Below are 19,058 nucleotides of genomic sequence, written 5' to 3'. Positions count from 1 at the left end.
TTATTCACATTCTTTGTGTTTGCTGTACACTGAAATAATATTACTGGGGAGGAAGACAGATGGCCAGTGAACCTTGTCTGCCATGATTCGGGGCTCCCACTGCAAGAGACATACAGTCAAAACATTGTAGTGGAACAAAAAATAAGTGAAATGTCACATTCACAAAATGCTTTCCTGACCCGGGTGAATCTGCTTGATTTTGTTTTTTTTTAGGATTTAATTTCCTTCTAGGTTGTGACAAAAGGCTCAAGCACAGTAAATTGACTGATTGTCTCTCTATGTGCCCCATGATGGTAAAGAAAGCATTAAAGTCAATGCCGTCTGGGCCTGTTTATACTAGATTTGGGATCAGAAGGGTGCTGGCACCCCCTACTTTCATCATGTTGACCTGAGCACTGCTACTCTTAAAGAAGTTAAGATTTTGAAGGGATCCTACATGGTGCCTTAGCCATGTTCCTTGTTCTCCAAGTCTTATCAGTCGGAGAAAGCTTCCTTCGCGTTCTGCCTGGTTGGCCCTGAGACATGCAAAATGCTTCTCCCATTTCATCTTGGCTGCATTTGGACTGGAAGTGGACAGGGTACAGAGCTATAGAGAAGGGGAATCTATAGAGAAGGGAATGTAAGGCAAAGCTGCATTGGACTGGAAGAGAAGGGGGTGCAGAGTTACTCACATAGACGTACGGTGAAACGGTGTAGGGTGAAGCTGCATTGGACTGAAAATGATGGGGGTGTAGGGTAAAGCTGCATTGGACGTGATGGGGTGCAGGGTAAAGTTGAATTGAACTGGAAGCAGAAGGGATTATAGGAAAAGTTGCAATCAACTGGAAGTGAACAGGATGTAGGACAAAACTACATTGGACTGGACATTGGAGAGGGCATCAGAGAGAAACTGCAGGTGGAGGTGAAAAATTTGCTTTGGGCCATGTGGTAAAGGAAGTGTAGGGTAAAGCTGCATTGGACTAGAGGTGAAAGGGGTGCAGGACAAAGGTGCAATAGATAGGAAGTGAACAGAATGTAGGACAGAACTGCGTTCTACTGGAAGCGAAGAAGGTGTAGGGTAAAGAAGCAGATTTTTGAAAATTCTTCCATTTAGAGCTGACTACACTGCATGCTTCTTCCACGTCAGTGTCTCAGAAAGTGCTAAGGTTATATAGATGGCCAGGCAACTGGTAGGAAGGTCAACCATGGTAGCACCCTGTTTTTATCACCATAGGCTTCCTTTAAAGCTCTGTTCAAATTTTGCTTCTTAAGGCCACATGCAGCCATTTGTACTCACCATGACCCCCTGCAGAGTAGTCTGTGTTTTTTATACCTAGGTGCATATTCACACCATAAAAAAGAAGCCCTCTTGTAGATAAAAGTTCATTTTATGATTTCATACAATCTTCCTCCTGGCTATCCCTTTCCCCTTTTTTATTTTCTTCTTATTCACCAGTTATTTATAATGCACCCTGCTGAGATAATATCAATGTTATGATGTGCTATGTGTCATTTTAAGAGGAGCGAAAATGTGAAAGTATTGATTTGTAAAGGGGTTGTATTAAAAATCATCTCTAGCTGTCTTCTGTAATGTGTCTCCAAGGTCTATTGACTGTCTGCTGTAGGATATCCCCATTATCTAACAGTAGTATACTTCATTTTCTGACCATCTCCTGTACAATGTCCGCAGTCTCTGACCATCTCCTGTACAATGTCTGCTCCTGTCTTCTGTTGCCCGTCTTCTTTCCCTTGACAGTTTTCTATAGCCTACCATTCACTGAAAATAAAAATGAGAGAACATCTCAAATTATGATTTATGCTTAAAACATTAAATTCTTCCAATGGAAGACAATTGTTTCAATACCTAGAGATAATGTCCCTTTAAGAAGCTTCAATCTCACTTCTCTCAGATCTGATAGTCCCTTTACTATTGATAATAATAATGCAAAATCTCACCAATGGGCCATAAATAGGAAAATTGTATCTGAGTGTCTCAATATTATCCCAATATTTACCAACTTACATTGGGGAATATTATGGGAAGCACGGCTTGTTATTCTTGGATCTTCTGGTCACCAGGGCTACTTCTGTTCTTGTTTTCTCCAACCTTTTTCTGACCCCCACAACCTAAAGCACCCACCAAGTCTATCCAAAACCCTCCACGATGACTGACTGTGATTCTCTTTTACCAGGCATGGAAGAAGAGGTGGTTCATCCTCAGAAGCGGACGTATGAGCGGTGATCCTGATGTCCTGGAATACTACAAGAATGACCACTCCAAGAAGCCCATCCGGGTAATCAACCTGAGCTGCTGCGAGCAGGTGGACTCCGGACTGACCTTCAACAAGAAAGAGCTGCAGGACAGCTACGTCTTCGACATAAAGACCAGCGACCGCACCTTTTACCTGGTGGCCGAGACCGAAGAAGAAATGAACAAGTGGGTCCGGAGCATATGTCAGATCTGCGGCTTTAACCAGTCCGACGAAGGTACAGGTAAGTGGCCAACAGTGAGTGTTACTTTGCCTTTAGATAGAGAATTATCACACCTATATCAGCTTAACACTGGGGCAATAATATGGAGTTGGCTCCTCTTATGTGACCACAACAGCCTCCATTTTTCTGATATTGGATGGAAAGTGATGGGATGGTGATACAGATGTTGGATGGGAAGATCTGCCGCACAATCCGTATTCCAGCTGATCCCAGTTGAGTTGGGTAGGGTTGAGGTCAACAACTTGAGTTCCTCCACACCAATTTCATCATATGTTTGTAATAGGAGCTCAATCTTGCTTGAACATAAAAGGGCCTTCCACAAGGTTTATAATGTGTGTTTGCTATAGCTTTAGTCTCCTTTTTCTTGATTTCTATTTTCTTCCGGATTTCTAAAAAAGACTTTTGTTAAATTAACTCAATAGCTAAAGCTAAAATCTACATACACACATGGATAAGTCAATGGAATTACTCTTCTCATATGGAGCTTTCAATCAAATAGAGCAAGCCTGAAGGGTGACTTTGTCTACTGTTGTGTCTAGCCAACACATGATACTCTAGAAATGCTTTGAAAGAAGCAAAAAACATATATACAATGTACATTATACATATATGGTTTCCCTGGTCAAAGCATACACAGAGCTAAGAATCACATAATATGGCAAACATGATAAGTATTGCATTGGGGTGTTGGAGGCGATTGGCTTGGCTGGTAGCACAGTGAAATATCAGCATAGGGGTCATGGACAGTCTCGTAATCCAAACATTAAGAACAAAGTACAGGTTCACTTTAATATTCTATAATGAATATTTACACAGTCAGGTTGAAAATAATAATATCTCAGATATAAAACCCTATAGACATGATCCAGAGGAAGGCAAAAAAAACCTGGTGCAAATGATGAATGATGATGAAATGTCTCTTGGAAGTAGAAGGTAGAAGGACATGCAAAGTTTCTTTTGCCAAAAAACCTGGTGGCTTTTTGCTTACAGTACATGGTGCCAGCACCTGTCAATAGGTAGGCACCTAATGAACGAAGAGGATTGCAGTTGACTCTTCAACAGCAAACATGACAGCTTTGGGGGATGAAACAGAGACAGAACCCTGGACCTGTCATCATGGAAAGGTGCTTAGGAAAGGGTCAGTATGTGCCAAATGCTCACCCACACCAATGAGAGTTAAGTTCTGCTTGTGTTGGCACCATTGGAGGAACGAAGAAGTAAATGCTCAGGCACGTCAAAGATGGTGCCAGCCTAATGGCGATGGGAGTAGACCGTCCTACATCAATAAAGTAATACCAGGTACAAAGAAAGGTCTACTAAACACATAGACATACCTTGCTTTCATAATGAATGTTACAGTATATCATACCAGGAATTAATACAGTGTAGGATTTACTATGCAATGGTGTCAAGCCATTAAAAATCTCCATTTTCATTAGTTCTAAAAAACATGCAAAAACATTCCAACCGTGAGTGTGCCGTGTATGCACTGAACTCACTGCCCTTGTTTTACACATGAGAGAGATGTAGCAACATAAGCAAATAGTTCTTCTGTCCATCAGATTATGCGTTGTCCATGTAGCAGTTATTTAATAACAGGCTTTCACGGATAAGTGCGGTCATATGTGCATTATGGCAAACTTCGCTGGCCTGATTTTCTTCCCATTTGGAGATGAGCAAGCTTTTCACAGCTTGTTAGAATTAATATACAGGTCAGTGATTCCCATTAGCTGGGAGGACAGAGCTGACATTCCGTATGTTTCTGCACGTAGCTCATGGGTAAAGCCTCGATTTTCTCAACCAGATCTTCGGACGGATGAAGTAATCATTGGCAAATTGTCATTTTGAAGGGATGTGTTGGAGTTGGTTTTTTAGTTGGTGGTTGTTTGTAAATGGCTATCACTTTAGATTTTTGTATACAATACATTTCGAAGGCATAAGCAGAAAGGATAACCAGAAAGTTTTTGGTGAGGGAGGTGGGATAAAGGAAGCAAAAAGCCTTCCACTGAACCAGTAACAACCCATTGGCTAGTAAAATGAATATCATTGATTATTTGGACACAACGGCCCCTTCTGTGGGTGGGAAGAATTAGGCAGCAAGTGAACAACCTTTTCTTGAAGGTGATGTGTTGGAAAATGGGCGGGGGTAATGATCTGAGCTGACCCAACAAGGGCCAAACTAGGAAGGCTGGAAGATGGGTCAGAACCACTCCAAAATGGAAGTCTTATGGGGGGGGGGGGGTTCTGGTATCCATTCAGGGGTAGACATAGGGAGGTGAAAAACATACCACTGCATAACCCATACCCTCCTCAGCCACAAGTCAGTTTGGTGGAGGGCAAAGTTAGTTCTGCACAGCTGGCTACGTCCACCACGTCCACCACTGTATGCAGTAATTGTTACCTACTAAAAATTGTCCGTGAAAGGACAGCCAGTAAACAAGGTCATGGGCATCCAAGGCTCATTGATGCCCATGGGTGGAGGAAAGCTATTCTGTGTGATTCAATCCCACATAAGAACTAATGTGACAAATTGGTGGCCATGAGAGAAAGGCGTCAGAACACACAGTGTAGGGGTGCTAGAACATTCAGTGGCCATGCCGACTCCTATCCACCACCAAAAGCACCAACCATGGGCATTAAGGTAAAAAATGGACCATGGCGCTTTAGAATAGGTTGGCCTGATGTGATGGTAATTGGGCCTTGGGTTGAAGGTATGGTATTGACATGATCACCATTCGTACAGTTACTGGTCAATTACACTGACCTAAACTGAAACAATCTACCCCCTCTGATCCATCTTGCATGTTTTTATAGCTTTATATGCTCTTTAAAGAAAAGCCAATCCAGGTCCCATCCTGCACCCTTTCCCATCCATTGACAGCACCAGTTCTGGGAGAATGGGCCCGCTGATCCTGCAACATGTCTCTGTACCAACCAATCCCCTACTGCCCCTTGCATTGGCATCACTGCTGCAGTCTTCTCTTCTGCATCCTCACAGGACCCTCCCCTTGAGTAGCCAATAGGAAGTGTCCACATCACATGGGCAGTGACTCAGACACCCAATGAAAGACCTTGTCTATTGTAAACTGAGCAATATAAAACTTGTAATCATGTGACACCAACATTAGGTGAAGAAGGATTAGGAAAAAGGGTGGGGGGGTAAGCAGGGAGTCAAAATTTGAGCTTTAATTACGAACAAGTTCCCTTTTTACCGAAGATTCTTTGCTTCACATTAAGGAAAATGAGTATTATTAGGAATGATTAGTGAATGAGATGTGCCGTTGCTAAGCACAGATACATTTCCAGTCTATTATGTAATTTCTTCCAACTGCCTGCTGTAAATATTTAGTGGTTGTTAATCCAGACAATGGTCAGCGAGGAGCAGATGTACAATAGCAAAATGCTGAGATTTTATGCGAGTCAGATCACAATTGTACCTCACAAGAAGACATACAAGTGACATACATCTTCTCCAAGTGAACCTGTCATGTCTGTAGATGAGTGGCTGCACACTGGACTGTTTGCATAAAATTGTAGCCCATGGAACCAATTGGGGTTTCTCCATCATTGTTTAAAATTAAGCAGGTTTCTGAATTTGGGCAGCATGACATTTTTTTTGAGGCCACACAACCCCATGTCTAACATATGTAGTAAGAGAACCTTGCACTATATTAGCCTTCAATTAATTGAAGTTTGAATGAAGTTCACTCCCAACTTGCAGCAGTTGGTGTGTGGTTGTTTAGGGAAAGGAAGGAGGCAACTTTCCTTTTATTCATTGCACTAGTAAAATGCCATTTAATTAGGCTTCTATTCCCCAGCACAGACCTTCCATCCCCATCCTGCATGTCATAGCCTTCTGGGACTGTCTAGTTACCAGTCTGTGCTGGCCCAGCTTCTTGTCCCCTTCCTTCCCCTCCCTACAAACCTTTTTTGGGGCAGCTGTAGTGGAGGTCAGCTTTGAATCTGCTGGGGCTGCTGACATCACATCCAAAATTGTGATGGCTATACGATGGACCAGAGCATTTCCAAAATGTTGGGTCTTGATATGCAGTAGTTTGTACTGGAGGAGGACCAAAAAATTGAACATGGGCATGGAGTGCAAAGTCAGTTCTGCACAGTTGGCTACATCCACCACTACAAACTAGTACCTACCAAAAGTGGTTAATGAAAGGACAGCCAGGGAACAGGTTCATGGGCACCCAAGGCTCATTGATGCTCGTGTGGGGGGGTTGGAGAAAGCTAGCCTGTATGGTTTGATCCACATAAGAGCTTCTGGACCCAAAAACTGCTGAAAACCTAATGCTGGCAATGGGAAAAAGAAGTCAGAACACACAGTGTATTGCAGCTGTGCCAGAACATAAAAGGTCAGCTCCATCTCCTGTTCACCACCCAAAGTGGAACAATGGAACATGGTGGACTGGTGTGATTGTGATTCAGGTGCTGGCCCTAGTTACTGCTGGCCCAGCATCTCCTCCCCTTTATTAATATCCCTACATTACTTTTTATGGAGAAGACGAAAGAGTAGAGAAGGTCAGATTTGAATTCCCTGGGGTTGCTGACATCACATCCAAAATGGCGGCACCTGGTGGCATTCTTTGTTTTTCAAGTCTGCACAAGATGGGCTTTTACATAGTTACATGTCTAAAATACAATAAATGCAATATGACCATAAAAGATTATTCTTGAACTAGATGGTCTGGCAGCTGGTTCTCCCTAATAAATCTGGGCCATGAACATGTTTGGCGAGATGGGAGAAGGTGCAGTTTGCACAATAGAACAGCATTTTACATTTACTAAAATACAAAGCAAACGTAGTTCCAGAATAAAATGTGTTGCAGATCCTTCCAGACCATTTTCCAAAGCAGGTCGGTCAAAGACAACAATCGCCATGCTCGCCAGGCTCAAGGCGTCTTTCTATTTTTACAGGTTCACTTTAATGGACGTGTTTTCTATTGCTGAGCCACAGATTAGCATCTCCCTGCCCAAAGTCTCTGCTCATTACTAGAGAGTTCAGTGTGTGCCTCGTCTTCTCTCTCCTGGAACTTCACATGCAGACCTTTGCCATAAGCCAGACTTGGAGCAGCTCCTGCTCTCTGAGAAAGGCAAAGCTGTTGAGCCTTTGAAAGTAAAAATCGTTGTGCTGGAAATAGCCCAGGCCTGGCGGAACAGCCTGCAACGCATTACATAAGGCACAAAACGACTTTGTCTTTGAAAGACACTTTGACACATTTTACAAAATCACTTTTGTTGTTTTCTCATTGTGACTATATTTGGTGTTGGCAGTTAGAAAAGTGAATCAGAGTAACGATATGCAGAGATGGGTTAAGGACGCTGGGCCGGCCATTGTTCCGACCAGCGTGCGTGGAATGGGAATTGGGGCACCTTTACCTCGCATGCAAGATGGTGTGGTGTTTGCAGCACTTACACAGGGTTCGGCTTTTGGTTTCACAACACAAAATCAGACTTGCTCAGGTCCCAACAACCCTCCTTCACACTTACATTCAGCACAGGAAACAGCAAAAAACACTTTGGATACGGGCATTGGAAATAGAAAGGATGGAAAGGGTGGTAGCTTCATGACAAATTATATCCGTTGATTGATGAGGCATTTCCTACTGATAGTAGTGATACACCACTGACCACTCCACCACCTACCTGCCCACGCCTGCCAACCCCTCCTTGGTGGCATGTAACACTTATGGTGTGCTGCTACACCTGCTATTTGCCCATGCCCATTAACCTCTCCTTGGTGATATTTAACACTAACAATGTGTCACTACTATTTGCCTATGCCCATCAAACTCTCTTTGGTGACAGGTAACACTAATGGTGGCTGCATTCTTACCCATTCCGTATGCCCACCAACCTCTCCCAATCTCGGGCGACATTACCAATGTGCCCCCCTGCCTGCTACTTGCCCATGCCCACTCAACTATTTCCTGCAGGATTTTATCACTTACCTTGCACCCTCAACTTGCCCATGCCAGACTACCCTGTCCTCAAAGAGAGCAAGAGAATCATGGCGCTTGGATGGAACCACAACACACCACAAAGCACCACACAAAAACAGATGTGTTGCCATGTACAGTGGATTGCTGGAGCACAAAAGTACAAATGGGCCATTGAGAAATGAAAACCCGGACTCCCTACACAGCATCCATATTGTTGGTGTGTGCTGGAGGAGTTCCCATAGATTCCAGGGAGGGGAAAAGAGGAATACTGAAGAGTGTAACTTGGGTGTAATTTGAGTATGTTGAGGCTGCTGAAATCATATCCAATATGGTGGCACCCAAGAGCAGTCTCAAGGCATTTGGATCTCTAAACAAAGGAGGTATAAAAATATAATAAATACGAATATATTCTTATGGGAAGATTCTTGTTGAAATCAATGGTATAATAGCTTGATCAATGGAGCATGAGTTCTGGTCAGGCAGCATTTTATTGTGAATGGGCTGCGCATGCACCACAAAGTGATTTATAATGCATCTGCATTTTTTTTATGCACTGCAGTGCATCTTTATTGTGCATTACCTTACGTTATAGTGACATGCAGTAAAACACAGTTCAGAATGTATTAATACAACTCCTTGGATGTTAATCTGGCCTAAAGGTAAAACAAATAGACATGGAGACTGCATGTTCACTGATAGATTTTCTTTTTGCCCGAAGTTTTTCTTCTTTGACGTAAAGCTCGTTATTTCTGCTTTCCAATTGGACGGATCAGATGCATTAATGCAGCTCTCAGGAAATGTTTAGATTTGCTTTCCCCTGTAAATCCTGTTTTCCTTCTAATACCTGCTGTCTGGGAAATCATTGGGACACGCTGTCGCTGACCCAGACGTGGCACGGCGAGCTTTCTGCTTCCAATTAGAAATAAAGAATAATAGAAGTATCGTAACGGAGTGGGTTGCCTCCATTAGGCTAGACGGAGGGCGGTGGGATGCGTCTTGGAGAAACACACCGTCATCTGCAAGGACTCAAACATGTTAGACATAACAGCTGAGGTGGTGCACAGCCAATTAAAGCCCACACACACTCTCCGAGACTCTTCCAGACGGTTATCTTATTGCAGAACCCCAGAATAGAGATGGTGAGAAGTCTCCGCTCCAGGCAGCTGTTGGCTTCAGACTGGCTGTGGCTGCCTTAGATTTACCAATAAATTTAGGAAGAACTCTATCTACACAGCTAAACACAAAGCTGAATTACATCTACACCAAATTATGAACCAATAGCACCTATGATGGACATCCCATTCCAAAACCATGGCCATTAATATGGAGTTGTCCCTCTCTGTGGCCATAATGGCCTTCGCTCTACTTGGAGGCCTCTCCACAAAATGTTGGAATGCACTTGTAGGAGTTTTGGGGGTCAAGAATGTAGAGGAGAAGAGAATATGGTTAGTTGCCGGTGTTCCAATTCATCCCAAGGTAAGGTTGAGGTCTGGGCTTTGTGTAGGACACTCATGTTCCTTCACTCCAAACTCATCACACCACGTCTATATGGAGATGGCTTTGGGTACAATTGCGGTGAAACAGAAAGGGGCCTTCACCAAAGTGTTGTCACTGGTTTGTATATGAAAATGAATAAATCATTTTCCATGCAACATAGGAACCTGAAGGCTATTTTTACACATTATACAGACGTCCCCTAGAAGTTGAGGTTCACCACTTCCATATGTACATGACAAATTCCTGTAAATAGCAACGTTCTCAAACTGCAAACTTGTGGTTGCAAAATTGACAGGTTCATTACTGGAAATAAGGAACAACATATAAGCAGTGCAGAGCCTTTTCTTCTAAACAGCGGAGCTATTATTTGAATGCATGGATAACCCAGACCCCCCATTCTACAAAACAGTGGGCTCACAGCAGCCATACTATCAGTTGACACGTCCTTTTTTTAAATTTTGGCATTAATGTTTAACCTTGGCAGTTCCAAGTTTCCCATTCCTTCTGGTATAGCTTACAAATGGGAAGAACTGAAAACCAGGATTTGCCTCAAAGTTCCTGAACTTCAAGCAAAATTTGGAAAACTATTTGCAAACTAAACCCCAGTCGATCTGCCCAACACTAACTAGTAAAAGCCAACCCTCTAGCTTAACAGGGTGCCTGTGGGGTCAGTGTTATGATCTGGGGTACCTGTGGGGGCAATTGTATGATCTGGAGTGCCTTTGGGGGCAGTGATATGATCTGGGGTGCCTGTGGGGGAACTGTTATGATCTTGGGTGTCTGTGGAGGCAATTGTATGATCTGGGGTGCCTGTGGAGGCAATTGTATGATCTGGAGTGCCTTTGGGGGCAGTGGTATGATCTAGGGGTGCCTGTGGGGGCAGTGGTATGATCTGGGGTGCCTGTGGGGGCAGTTTTATGATCTGGGGTGCTGGTGGGGGCAGTTTTATGATCTGGGGTGCCTGTGGGGTGTTATGATCTAGGATGCCTGTGGGGGCAGTGTTATGATCTGGGGTGCCGGTGGGGGCAGTGTTATGATCTGGGGTGCCTGTGGGGGGCAGAGATTTTTTCCTTCAGGCAAGCATAAGATACCCATTACATTATGGGCAGTAATGCACTCCAAAAAAAATAAAACACAAGTACCCCTGGGCATTTTTGGTAGTTTTGATGCCCATCCCCAATGCTGAATGACAACAAAGACAAACAAATTATTTAGTGCAGAACCAATCCCCCTGATCTTCTATTATTTCCTGTTCCAGTGTCTTGTCAACAAATGGACAGGATTTGCTCCATTTCCTGGGAAGCAATCTAAAAATATCAGGCGCTCTGCTGGAAATGTTTTTGGAAAAGCTCGGATAGGAAGTTGTCCCCGGCACAGGGACACGACACCCCGCAGAGCCATTCAGAGAACAACCATGATATCTTTTTACAAGAGGATGAATGACGTGATTGGTCACTTGGGACAGTGGCAGCCGATTGTATTTTGTAGAACTCAGCTGTCCAATGGGTTGCATATTACTTACCCCACCCTAAGGCAGCGCCATGCATTCATCTGCACCGAAGCCACACATAGAAAACACAAATTAATGCAGATTTGACATAACTAAATGATTATTATTAATGCAAGCAGTTTCCTAAATTATTTATTAAAAATTAGGGGAAGGAGCAAATGGGGTAAATCAGGTGTTTTGCAGTGCAAGGGGCATGCTGATAAGAGGAGAGAAACAAGCGATGATACCCTTCATTTTTTTTCTGCAGCACCTTGTGAATAGGCCAACAAGTATAGTGCACAAAGTCCAGAAACTCCAGGAATTCCTCCATGGACAGTTTGTGTTGGATTGAACCTGCTAAGAGGCTCTGCAGACATACCTGGGGACACCTGTGAGGTTACATCCTCCTAATTATTGCAGCCTAGAGTGACAGATTATGGGGCATCCATCCATGCATCCCTCCGTCCATCTGTCTGTCCATCCATACATCCATGCTTCCCTCCATCCATTCATCCATGAATCCCCACTTCCATGCATCCCTCCATCCATCTGTCCATCCGTACATTCATCCCTCCCTCCATCCATCCGTCCATCTTTACATCCATGCTTCCCTCTATTCATTCACCCATCCATGCATCCCTCCATCCATCTGTCCATCTGTCTATCCATCCATTCACCCATCCATGCATCCCTCCTTCCATCTCTCCATCTGTATATTCATACCTCCATCCATCCATCAATGCCTCCTTACCTCCATCCATCCATCTTTTCATCCATCCATCCATGGATCCCTCCATCCATCCTTGGAGTTTTATGAAGACATTCTGACACTGAAGCCGTGCCAGTGTCACATTTCTGCATCCTAAACATGCAACATTTATTCTGACTAATTGAAATCATGCTGAGTCTAACAATCCGTTATGGTATTATTTTAATGAAAAACTAAATAGACAGATGTGAAGAATCTCCGAGCAGCATCTGGATCCTCTTATGTGGGGTTGGTTCCAAAGGGACGTTTGGGAATTCTGACTTGGAGAGAAAAAAAACTATGCAAATGTGCAAAAATGTGCATTGTCTATGGCTGGAGAGCTTAAAGCTGAACTCCAGGCAAACACATAAATTCAAAGAATTTATATAAGAAGGGTGCTGTGTTACATGGCAGGGGATCCTCTTCCCTCTTCATACCTCCCAACTGTCTCTGATTTGGAGGGACTGTCCCTCTTCATACCTCCCAACTGTCTCTGATTTGGAGGGACTGTCCCTCTTCATACCCAACTGTCTCTGATTTGGAAGGACTGTCCCTCTTCATATCTCCCTAATTTGGTTAAGTTTTTTTATTTTATGGTCTCCAAAATGTGGGAGCGTGGCAGGGGTTGCTCTACATACTTTCATTTCCAGTATGTCCTCCTCCCCTATTTCTAAAATTTGTGTAGTATATACCTATCCTATCACTTACCCACAATCTGTCAGAATCAGTAAAATCTTCAGATTCAGAATCCTATAGGGAGTGAAATACAAAATGTAAATTGTGTGAACACGCTGGAATCCTCCCTGGTTATTCTCGGTGAGGACTGAGCGCTATTATAACAATCCTGTGACACGTCGCTGCCCTTGAAAGAATCGATTTCATTGAATCTCACTGAGTCATGTTATATATGGAGATCATGTGACACCCCGAGGTCGATGTGAACCTATTTGGCCTCCGTTCTGCTCTAAATCCACACCCGTTCCCATGTTCGGTTTGCCCCGGCTTCCCAAGTCCTCCGGGGATACAGTTTCCTAGTAGAATTGTTTCAAATATCTAAAAGGTTTTTTTTATGTTTCTACTCAGGATTCGAGACACCCAGAGAGCTGTTTATGTTGAATAGATAATGCTTTATTTTTCTTGGACAAAAGCAGCAAAATCTAAAGAAAATAATGGAAAGTCAGAATTACGGAGGCAGAACGTCTCGCTTGCGTTATGGAGGGACGTGAATGAAGTGTGGGAACTGTTGGTTCTCTTTCTAGCATAACAAACACTGAATATCAAAAACTATTATTATTGTATATATTAAAATAGCAATTTGTTCAGAAGATCAAAAAATTGGGCAATGTGATGGCGATACAATTGTGGAGGAAAAAGGGTTTTGGTTATTTTGTGCATAAGGACTGAATGCAATCATCCAGTCAATATTCTAATCCAATAACTTCTTGTTATATTTTATCCAGAGGACATCTACCCCATGTTTTTTAATCAGGGTTTCATGAAACCAGGGCAGAATTTTTACTTGTTGCTCCCCTAGGCCACTTAGGTTGTGCTGCCCCTATCCCCCCCAGCCAATGACAGCCTGTGACACTGGAAGAAGAGGGAGATAGACGGGAGAGAGAAAGAGAAGAGGAGGGAGAGGAGAAAGAGAAAGAGGAAAGGTAAAGGGAGAGGGGAGAGAAGTAAGACATAAGGAGAGAAAAAGGGGAGAGAAAGAGAGTGAGAGGTGAAGTTGAGGGAAGGAAGAGAGCAGACACAGAAATAGAGAGGAGAACGAAGGAGAGAGTGAGAAAGAAAGGGAGGGAGAAGAAAGAGAAAGCTCAAGAGAGAGGAAGGGAAGCGAGATTGTGAGAGAGAGGGAGAGAGATAGAGGAGAGAGAGAAAGATAGAGGAGCAAGAGAGAGGCAATTTGAATAGAGAGGGAAGAGGTAAGGAAAGAGATAAATAAGGGGAGAGATGGAGAGGGACCAGTGAAGAGAAGATGTGGTAGAGAGATGGAGAGAAGCGGGGGAACATAGAAAGAGAGATGTGAAAGAGAAGAGAAAGAAGGAGAGGGGAGAGAGCGAGAGAAGGGGGGAGAAGGTAGCGAGAAGGGTGAAGAAGAAGAGAAAGAGAGAGAGTGGGAGAAAGAGGGAATATATAGAAGGATGGGGAGGGGAGGGCAAGATAGAGGGAGAGATGGAGGGAAGGAGAATTGAATAGAGAGGGAAGAGTGATACCTGAGTGTGACCACTGTATAATCAGCAGCAAGTTCCTGTTCCACATGGCGATATTTTAATGCCTCTCTCTAATGGCCATATAATGTGAGACCATGATGGGTTTCTCCAGAGGTTCCTAAGGGTTCCATGAGCAATGAGCAATTAGTGCCCTTCGGATCAACTTATGTGACACCAATGATCTTTTTGGCTAAAAGGGTGACAATCTCACCACTGGCCAGTAATGTAAGAGGAATTCTTCCCACTGACCACCGCAATAATGTCCTGTAATATAATATAGTAATTAAAATGGGGGTTCTTGAAGACCTGAAAGTAATTTCAATGGTTATAAAGGTCAGAAAGGCTGGTTCATCCCTGTTGGTTTTTATGACTGGTCCAATTTGAATGAAAACCACGGTAACTCCCTATTAGCCTTCTAAAAGGAAGAAAATTACTTTCAACTCTAGTTCACTCAGTGGTTGACATACATTAGGCTTCATCCTAATGTCTTGCTTTTTGTCTAGTCAGCTTTTAAGGAGTAGACCGGCTTTTTAGGGCACTATGAAGCCCCATGGGGGTAGAATGGTAAACCATCAATGTGGTGGCTGTCCTGGAGGAGTTGGGGGATTTAACACCCTTTGACACTTGAGTGCAAAATAAATGCAGAAGAACATGCTCAATAATTAATGATCAGCAAGTGTCTCCCTTACCCCATCATGGATTTATGCTGCATTATGACATTGGATTGTTTTTTTAATGAAGGGTACAAGTTGGCTAAACTTTAAAAAAATCTGGACGCTGCTGAGATTTTGATCATCCTTGATGGCTGTTTGATGTGATTCCTGGTCTCTGGTAACTGCATCTGCGTGCCCACATCTATGCTAGAAATTATTTAATTTTTAGCAAGGCTTCTTAAAAGTAAGATGACAGATGTTAATATTCATGTCCAGTTATATGATAACTGGACCTCACCAGGCTCTCTAAGAGGACCCATTAGCCTTACCATTATCTCTAAAGTTTTGCCTGGACCTTGCCAATCTCTCAGGGATGATACTTGGACCTCATCACTTTATTTCAGTGATCAACAGGATCGCACTATTCTCTGCACGGTTTATTATTATTAGGAAATTGGTGCGCAGTCCAAGACAAATGGTGGTAAGTGCATGTGAAGGCTGTTCTTACCTCCATATCCATACCTTTCCCATTTATATCCCAAAGCCTTACCCTTTTATAGCAAGAAATGAGTAGGGACTTTGAGAAGGAACCAATAGAACATGGATTGGTGATACAACACTGGAATGTGGTCTTAATAGACAACAGTCAGTGTCTCCCTTTCCCCATTGTTAAGAAGCCCAAGATGCATTGCAGCCCTAATGACTATAGGTATGGCTAATCTTCTTCATAGTATCTGCTTTGAGTAAGATAACAACTCTAACTTCCAACTCTAGTGTTTGAAGTTCTAAACATTAGGAACTATGCAAGAAAATCACATCAAGCTTCATGCTTAATTTTCCTGTGTGTCTCAGACGACACCTGGGTCTCCACCAACCTCCCTAGGATGTCCCATTGCCCTGACCAATATCTCCAAAATTACACATGGGCTTTGACAATCTCTATAAAATGATACTTGAGCACAAATCTCTCAAAGATGATACCAGGGCCTCATCATTTTTTTTCAGATGGCACCAGGGCCACCCCATTTTCTCCCAGATGACACTTGGGCCTCACCAAATATCTCTAAAATGACACCTGGACCTTGCCAATCTCTGTAAAATGATATCTGGGCCTAACCATTCTCTCTAAAATTACAGCTGGTCCTTGCCAGTCGCCCAGAGAAGACCCTGGGGATTTGCCATCTCTCCTGAGATTACACCTGGCGTCACCAATATCTCCCAGTTACCTGGCCTCAACAATCAATTTAAAATGATACCCACGCTTCTCAATTCTCTTTAAAATGCACATGGGCCTCTCCAATCTCTTCCAGGTAACACCTGTGAATGACCAACCTTTTTAAGATGACCCCTTGACCTCACCAATCTTTCAAGGCTGATACCTTGGCCTTGCCAGTTTCTCACAGAAGACCCCTGGGACTTGTTAATCTCTCCTAGATAACACCTGGCCTCACCAATATCTCCCAGTGAAGCCTGGGACAATCTGTCTAAAATGACACTTGGGTCTCTCCAATGTCTCCCAAAATTACCCCTTGGCCTTACGATTTACTCTTAAATGACACATGGGCCTTGTAAGACTTCTGGGATTTGTCAATTTCTCCTGGATCACATCTGTCCTCACCAATATCTCCCAGTAACACCCAGGCCCCACCAATCTCTTACAACTGACACCGGGTCTTCACCAATCGCTCACAGGTGATACCGGTGCACCCGGTCAACTATCTTGGATCCTAGGGAACTTTCCTAGAATTTCCTGGGCAATATGCAAAAATTTCCTGTAGCTCATTGCTCCAGCTCTGTGTATTGTCTGGTGGAATGGTCTCCTGTCTTACAGTAGATGTATATTTTGGAAGAGGAAGATGAAGCGGGACACAGAACCAGATGAGTTCACATTATATTCTCTGTCCCCCCTCACTAAGCACCAATGCGTTGTTCTCTCCACCAAAAAAAAAAAAAACAACAAAACTAAAGAGGACCTGTGTAGGATAATGGTTGGGAGCTGGTAGTCTGGCAAGGGAGGGGACAGAGCCAGAAATTGGTTGAGCATTGCAGTCAGAATGAAATAAAGCAAATATGGAAAATGCATTTACTCGTAAAAGCTCCAGCATTGTATATATTGTGGATATTTCCTAAATAGTACTGAAATGAGTAGATTAGTATCCCTGCTTTTTTGGTAGAAGCCCCTAGCACAGCAGGCCTTTGATGCAGCTCTTTTCCATACACTGAGGACAATATCACATTTAGCAGGACACATAATTGTTCTTTCATGGCTAAACAACATCCGGGCAGTGTGATTCATAACTCTGCTGATGCATGGTGCATCCATAATTCAGTTTAAACCCAAGCTTGACTTTACAGCGTGTTACTGGAAGCTTTGTTAAAGCGATGGCTGAAAAAGATGAACAACCAGGCAGCGGACCAAAGAAAGATCCCCAGCTGCTGGACAACTACAACCCCCAACAAAGCCCCCCTCTCTCCGGGAGCAAAATGGATAATTATTTGCAACACTGGTTTCCATGTTCTGTGAATATATTCATATTTTGGTTTATTAGCAAAGTAGGAATGTGTAAAATCAGAGATTGTTAGCTGGTTACTCTCCAGCTTGTTTCTTACTCCGGCAGATAAATGACCATTTGGATAATCATTAGCTTAGACTTGGAGTAATCTTGTGGTTTCCCCATGCAGGAGAAGGCAACAGGTCAACTTTAATGCTGAGGCTTGGAGCAATAATTGGATTGGAGTGATTACTTACCATCCTTTTACTCCTTCACTGCTCTGTTCATCTGCGGGAAGAGGACAAATTTAGCTCTGTGCTACCTCCAAGTTGTCACTTTGATCTTGGACAGGACAAGCACAGGACTAACATGAGAGCATAGGGTGTCCATTACTTAAGCACCTGCACTGTTATGTGAGACGAAGGGGTGGAGGTCTCAAAGTCTCCCATACTGGATGTACCAGGTAGTTTTTTTGCTCTCATCTACTGAACAGATGGCATTAAAAGACCATTATAGGCTGCTGGTAGGGCCACTAATAAAGTGAACCTATTGATTTGCACTAATGGGCAAAGCACTGGTCTATTTTGGAGTAGCCATGGAGTAGCAAAGGGTGCTCATTTGATAAGCACCAGCACTGGCATGTTAGAGGGGTGGACGTCTCAAAATATCTCGTACTGGAACTACAAAGTATTTTTCTTTGCTCCTATCATCTGAACAGATGAAAGACCTTTATGGGCTGCCAGTGCGACCACCAATAAATTGAACCTATTGGTTTGCCCTAATGGGCAAAGCACAAGCCTGATTTGGAGTAGCCATGGACAGGCAGATATCTCCCCCAAAATGACAAGTACCTATCACTATCATTCATCTATGCCCCTTACTTCCAGAGGTTCTCATTCATTATTACCACCTAGGTTGTCAAAAACTGACCCATAATTGCAAGAGATATTTAATATCAGGAAAGTTAGTTATTGTCCCATTGGGTTGGATCAGCCTTGGAGTTTGAGGGTGCCATTATATAAAGCAAGGTGGGTTTATCCAGCTTTGTACTCTTTGTGGTTATTGGGGGGTTTTTTTTGCTCAATCGTGACACTGTTATCCAAAACCTATGAGCACATGGACATCTTCAATCCTTCATCTGTTTTCAATCCTTTTCTCTAAAAGCAGGAAAAGAATTGGAGAACGATGAGATTCTGTTATTGGTCTGTCCACACCATCCACTTGTTTCCTGTTTTGTTTAAAAAAAACAACACGTTCAAGATCTGCAGATCTTTTTACTGACATTTTTTTTTTTTTGTGTTATTCAGTTATGGGGAAAAGTCCAGTAAAAACAAACTACAACTGAAAGAAAGAGGAAGAATGACTTAGATAAACCATTAGCATTTAAAAGAAATGAAAAAATGTTTCACTTTTTATAGACTTTAAATTTTTTATGGCTGAACCAAAATGATTGTGTGCATAGTTTTAAATTCACCTTTTTTATATCCAATTTAGATTTAGCATTTATAAAGTACCTTCAGAACGGCAGTTAAAAATGGGGGCA

The 19,058-nt window shown here is 43.0% G+C and overlaps 1 protein-coding gene across 1 annotated transcript in view; it reads left to right on the top strand.

Moving 5' to 3' along the window:
* GAB2 (GRB2 associated binding protein 2) overlaps nt 1-19,058 on the top strand; it is a 98,350-nt gene that overhangs the window by 65,554 nt on the left and 13,738 nt on the right. The window contains exon 2 of the mRNA XM_072401427.1: nt 2,172-2,472. Coding sequence (XP_072257528.1) covers nt 2,172-2,472 — 301 coding nt within the window. The remainder of the gene's footprint in view (nt 1-2,171; nt 2,473-19,058) is intronic.

Source organism: Pyxicephalus adspersus, chromosome 1 (genome assembly GCF_032062135.1).
Source record: "Pyxicephalus adspersus chromosome 1, UCB_Pads_2.0, whole genome shotgun sequence".
NCBI lineage: Eukaryota > Metazoa > Chordata > Amphibia > Anura > Pyxicephalidae > Pyxicephalus > Pyxicephalus adspersus.
Note: the sequence above shows the minus strand (reverse complement) of the source record. Positions and strands in the feature narration are given on the sequence as shown.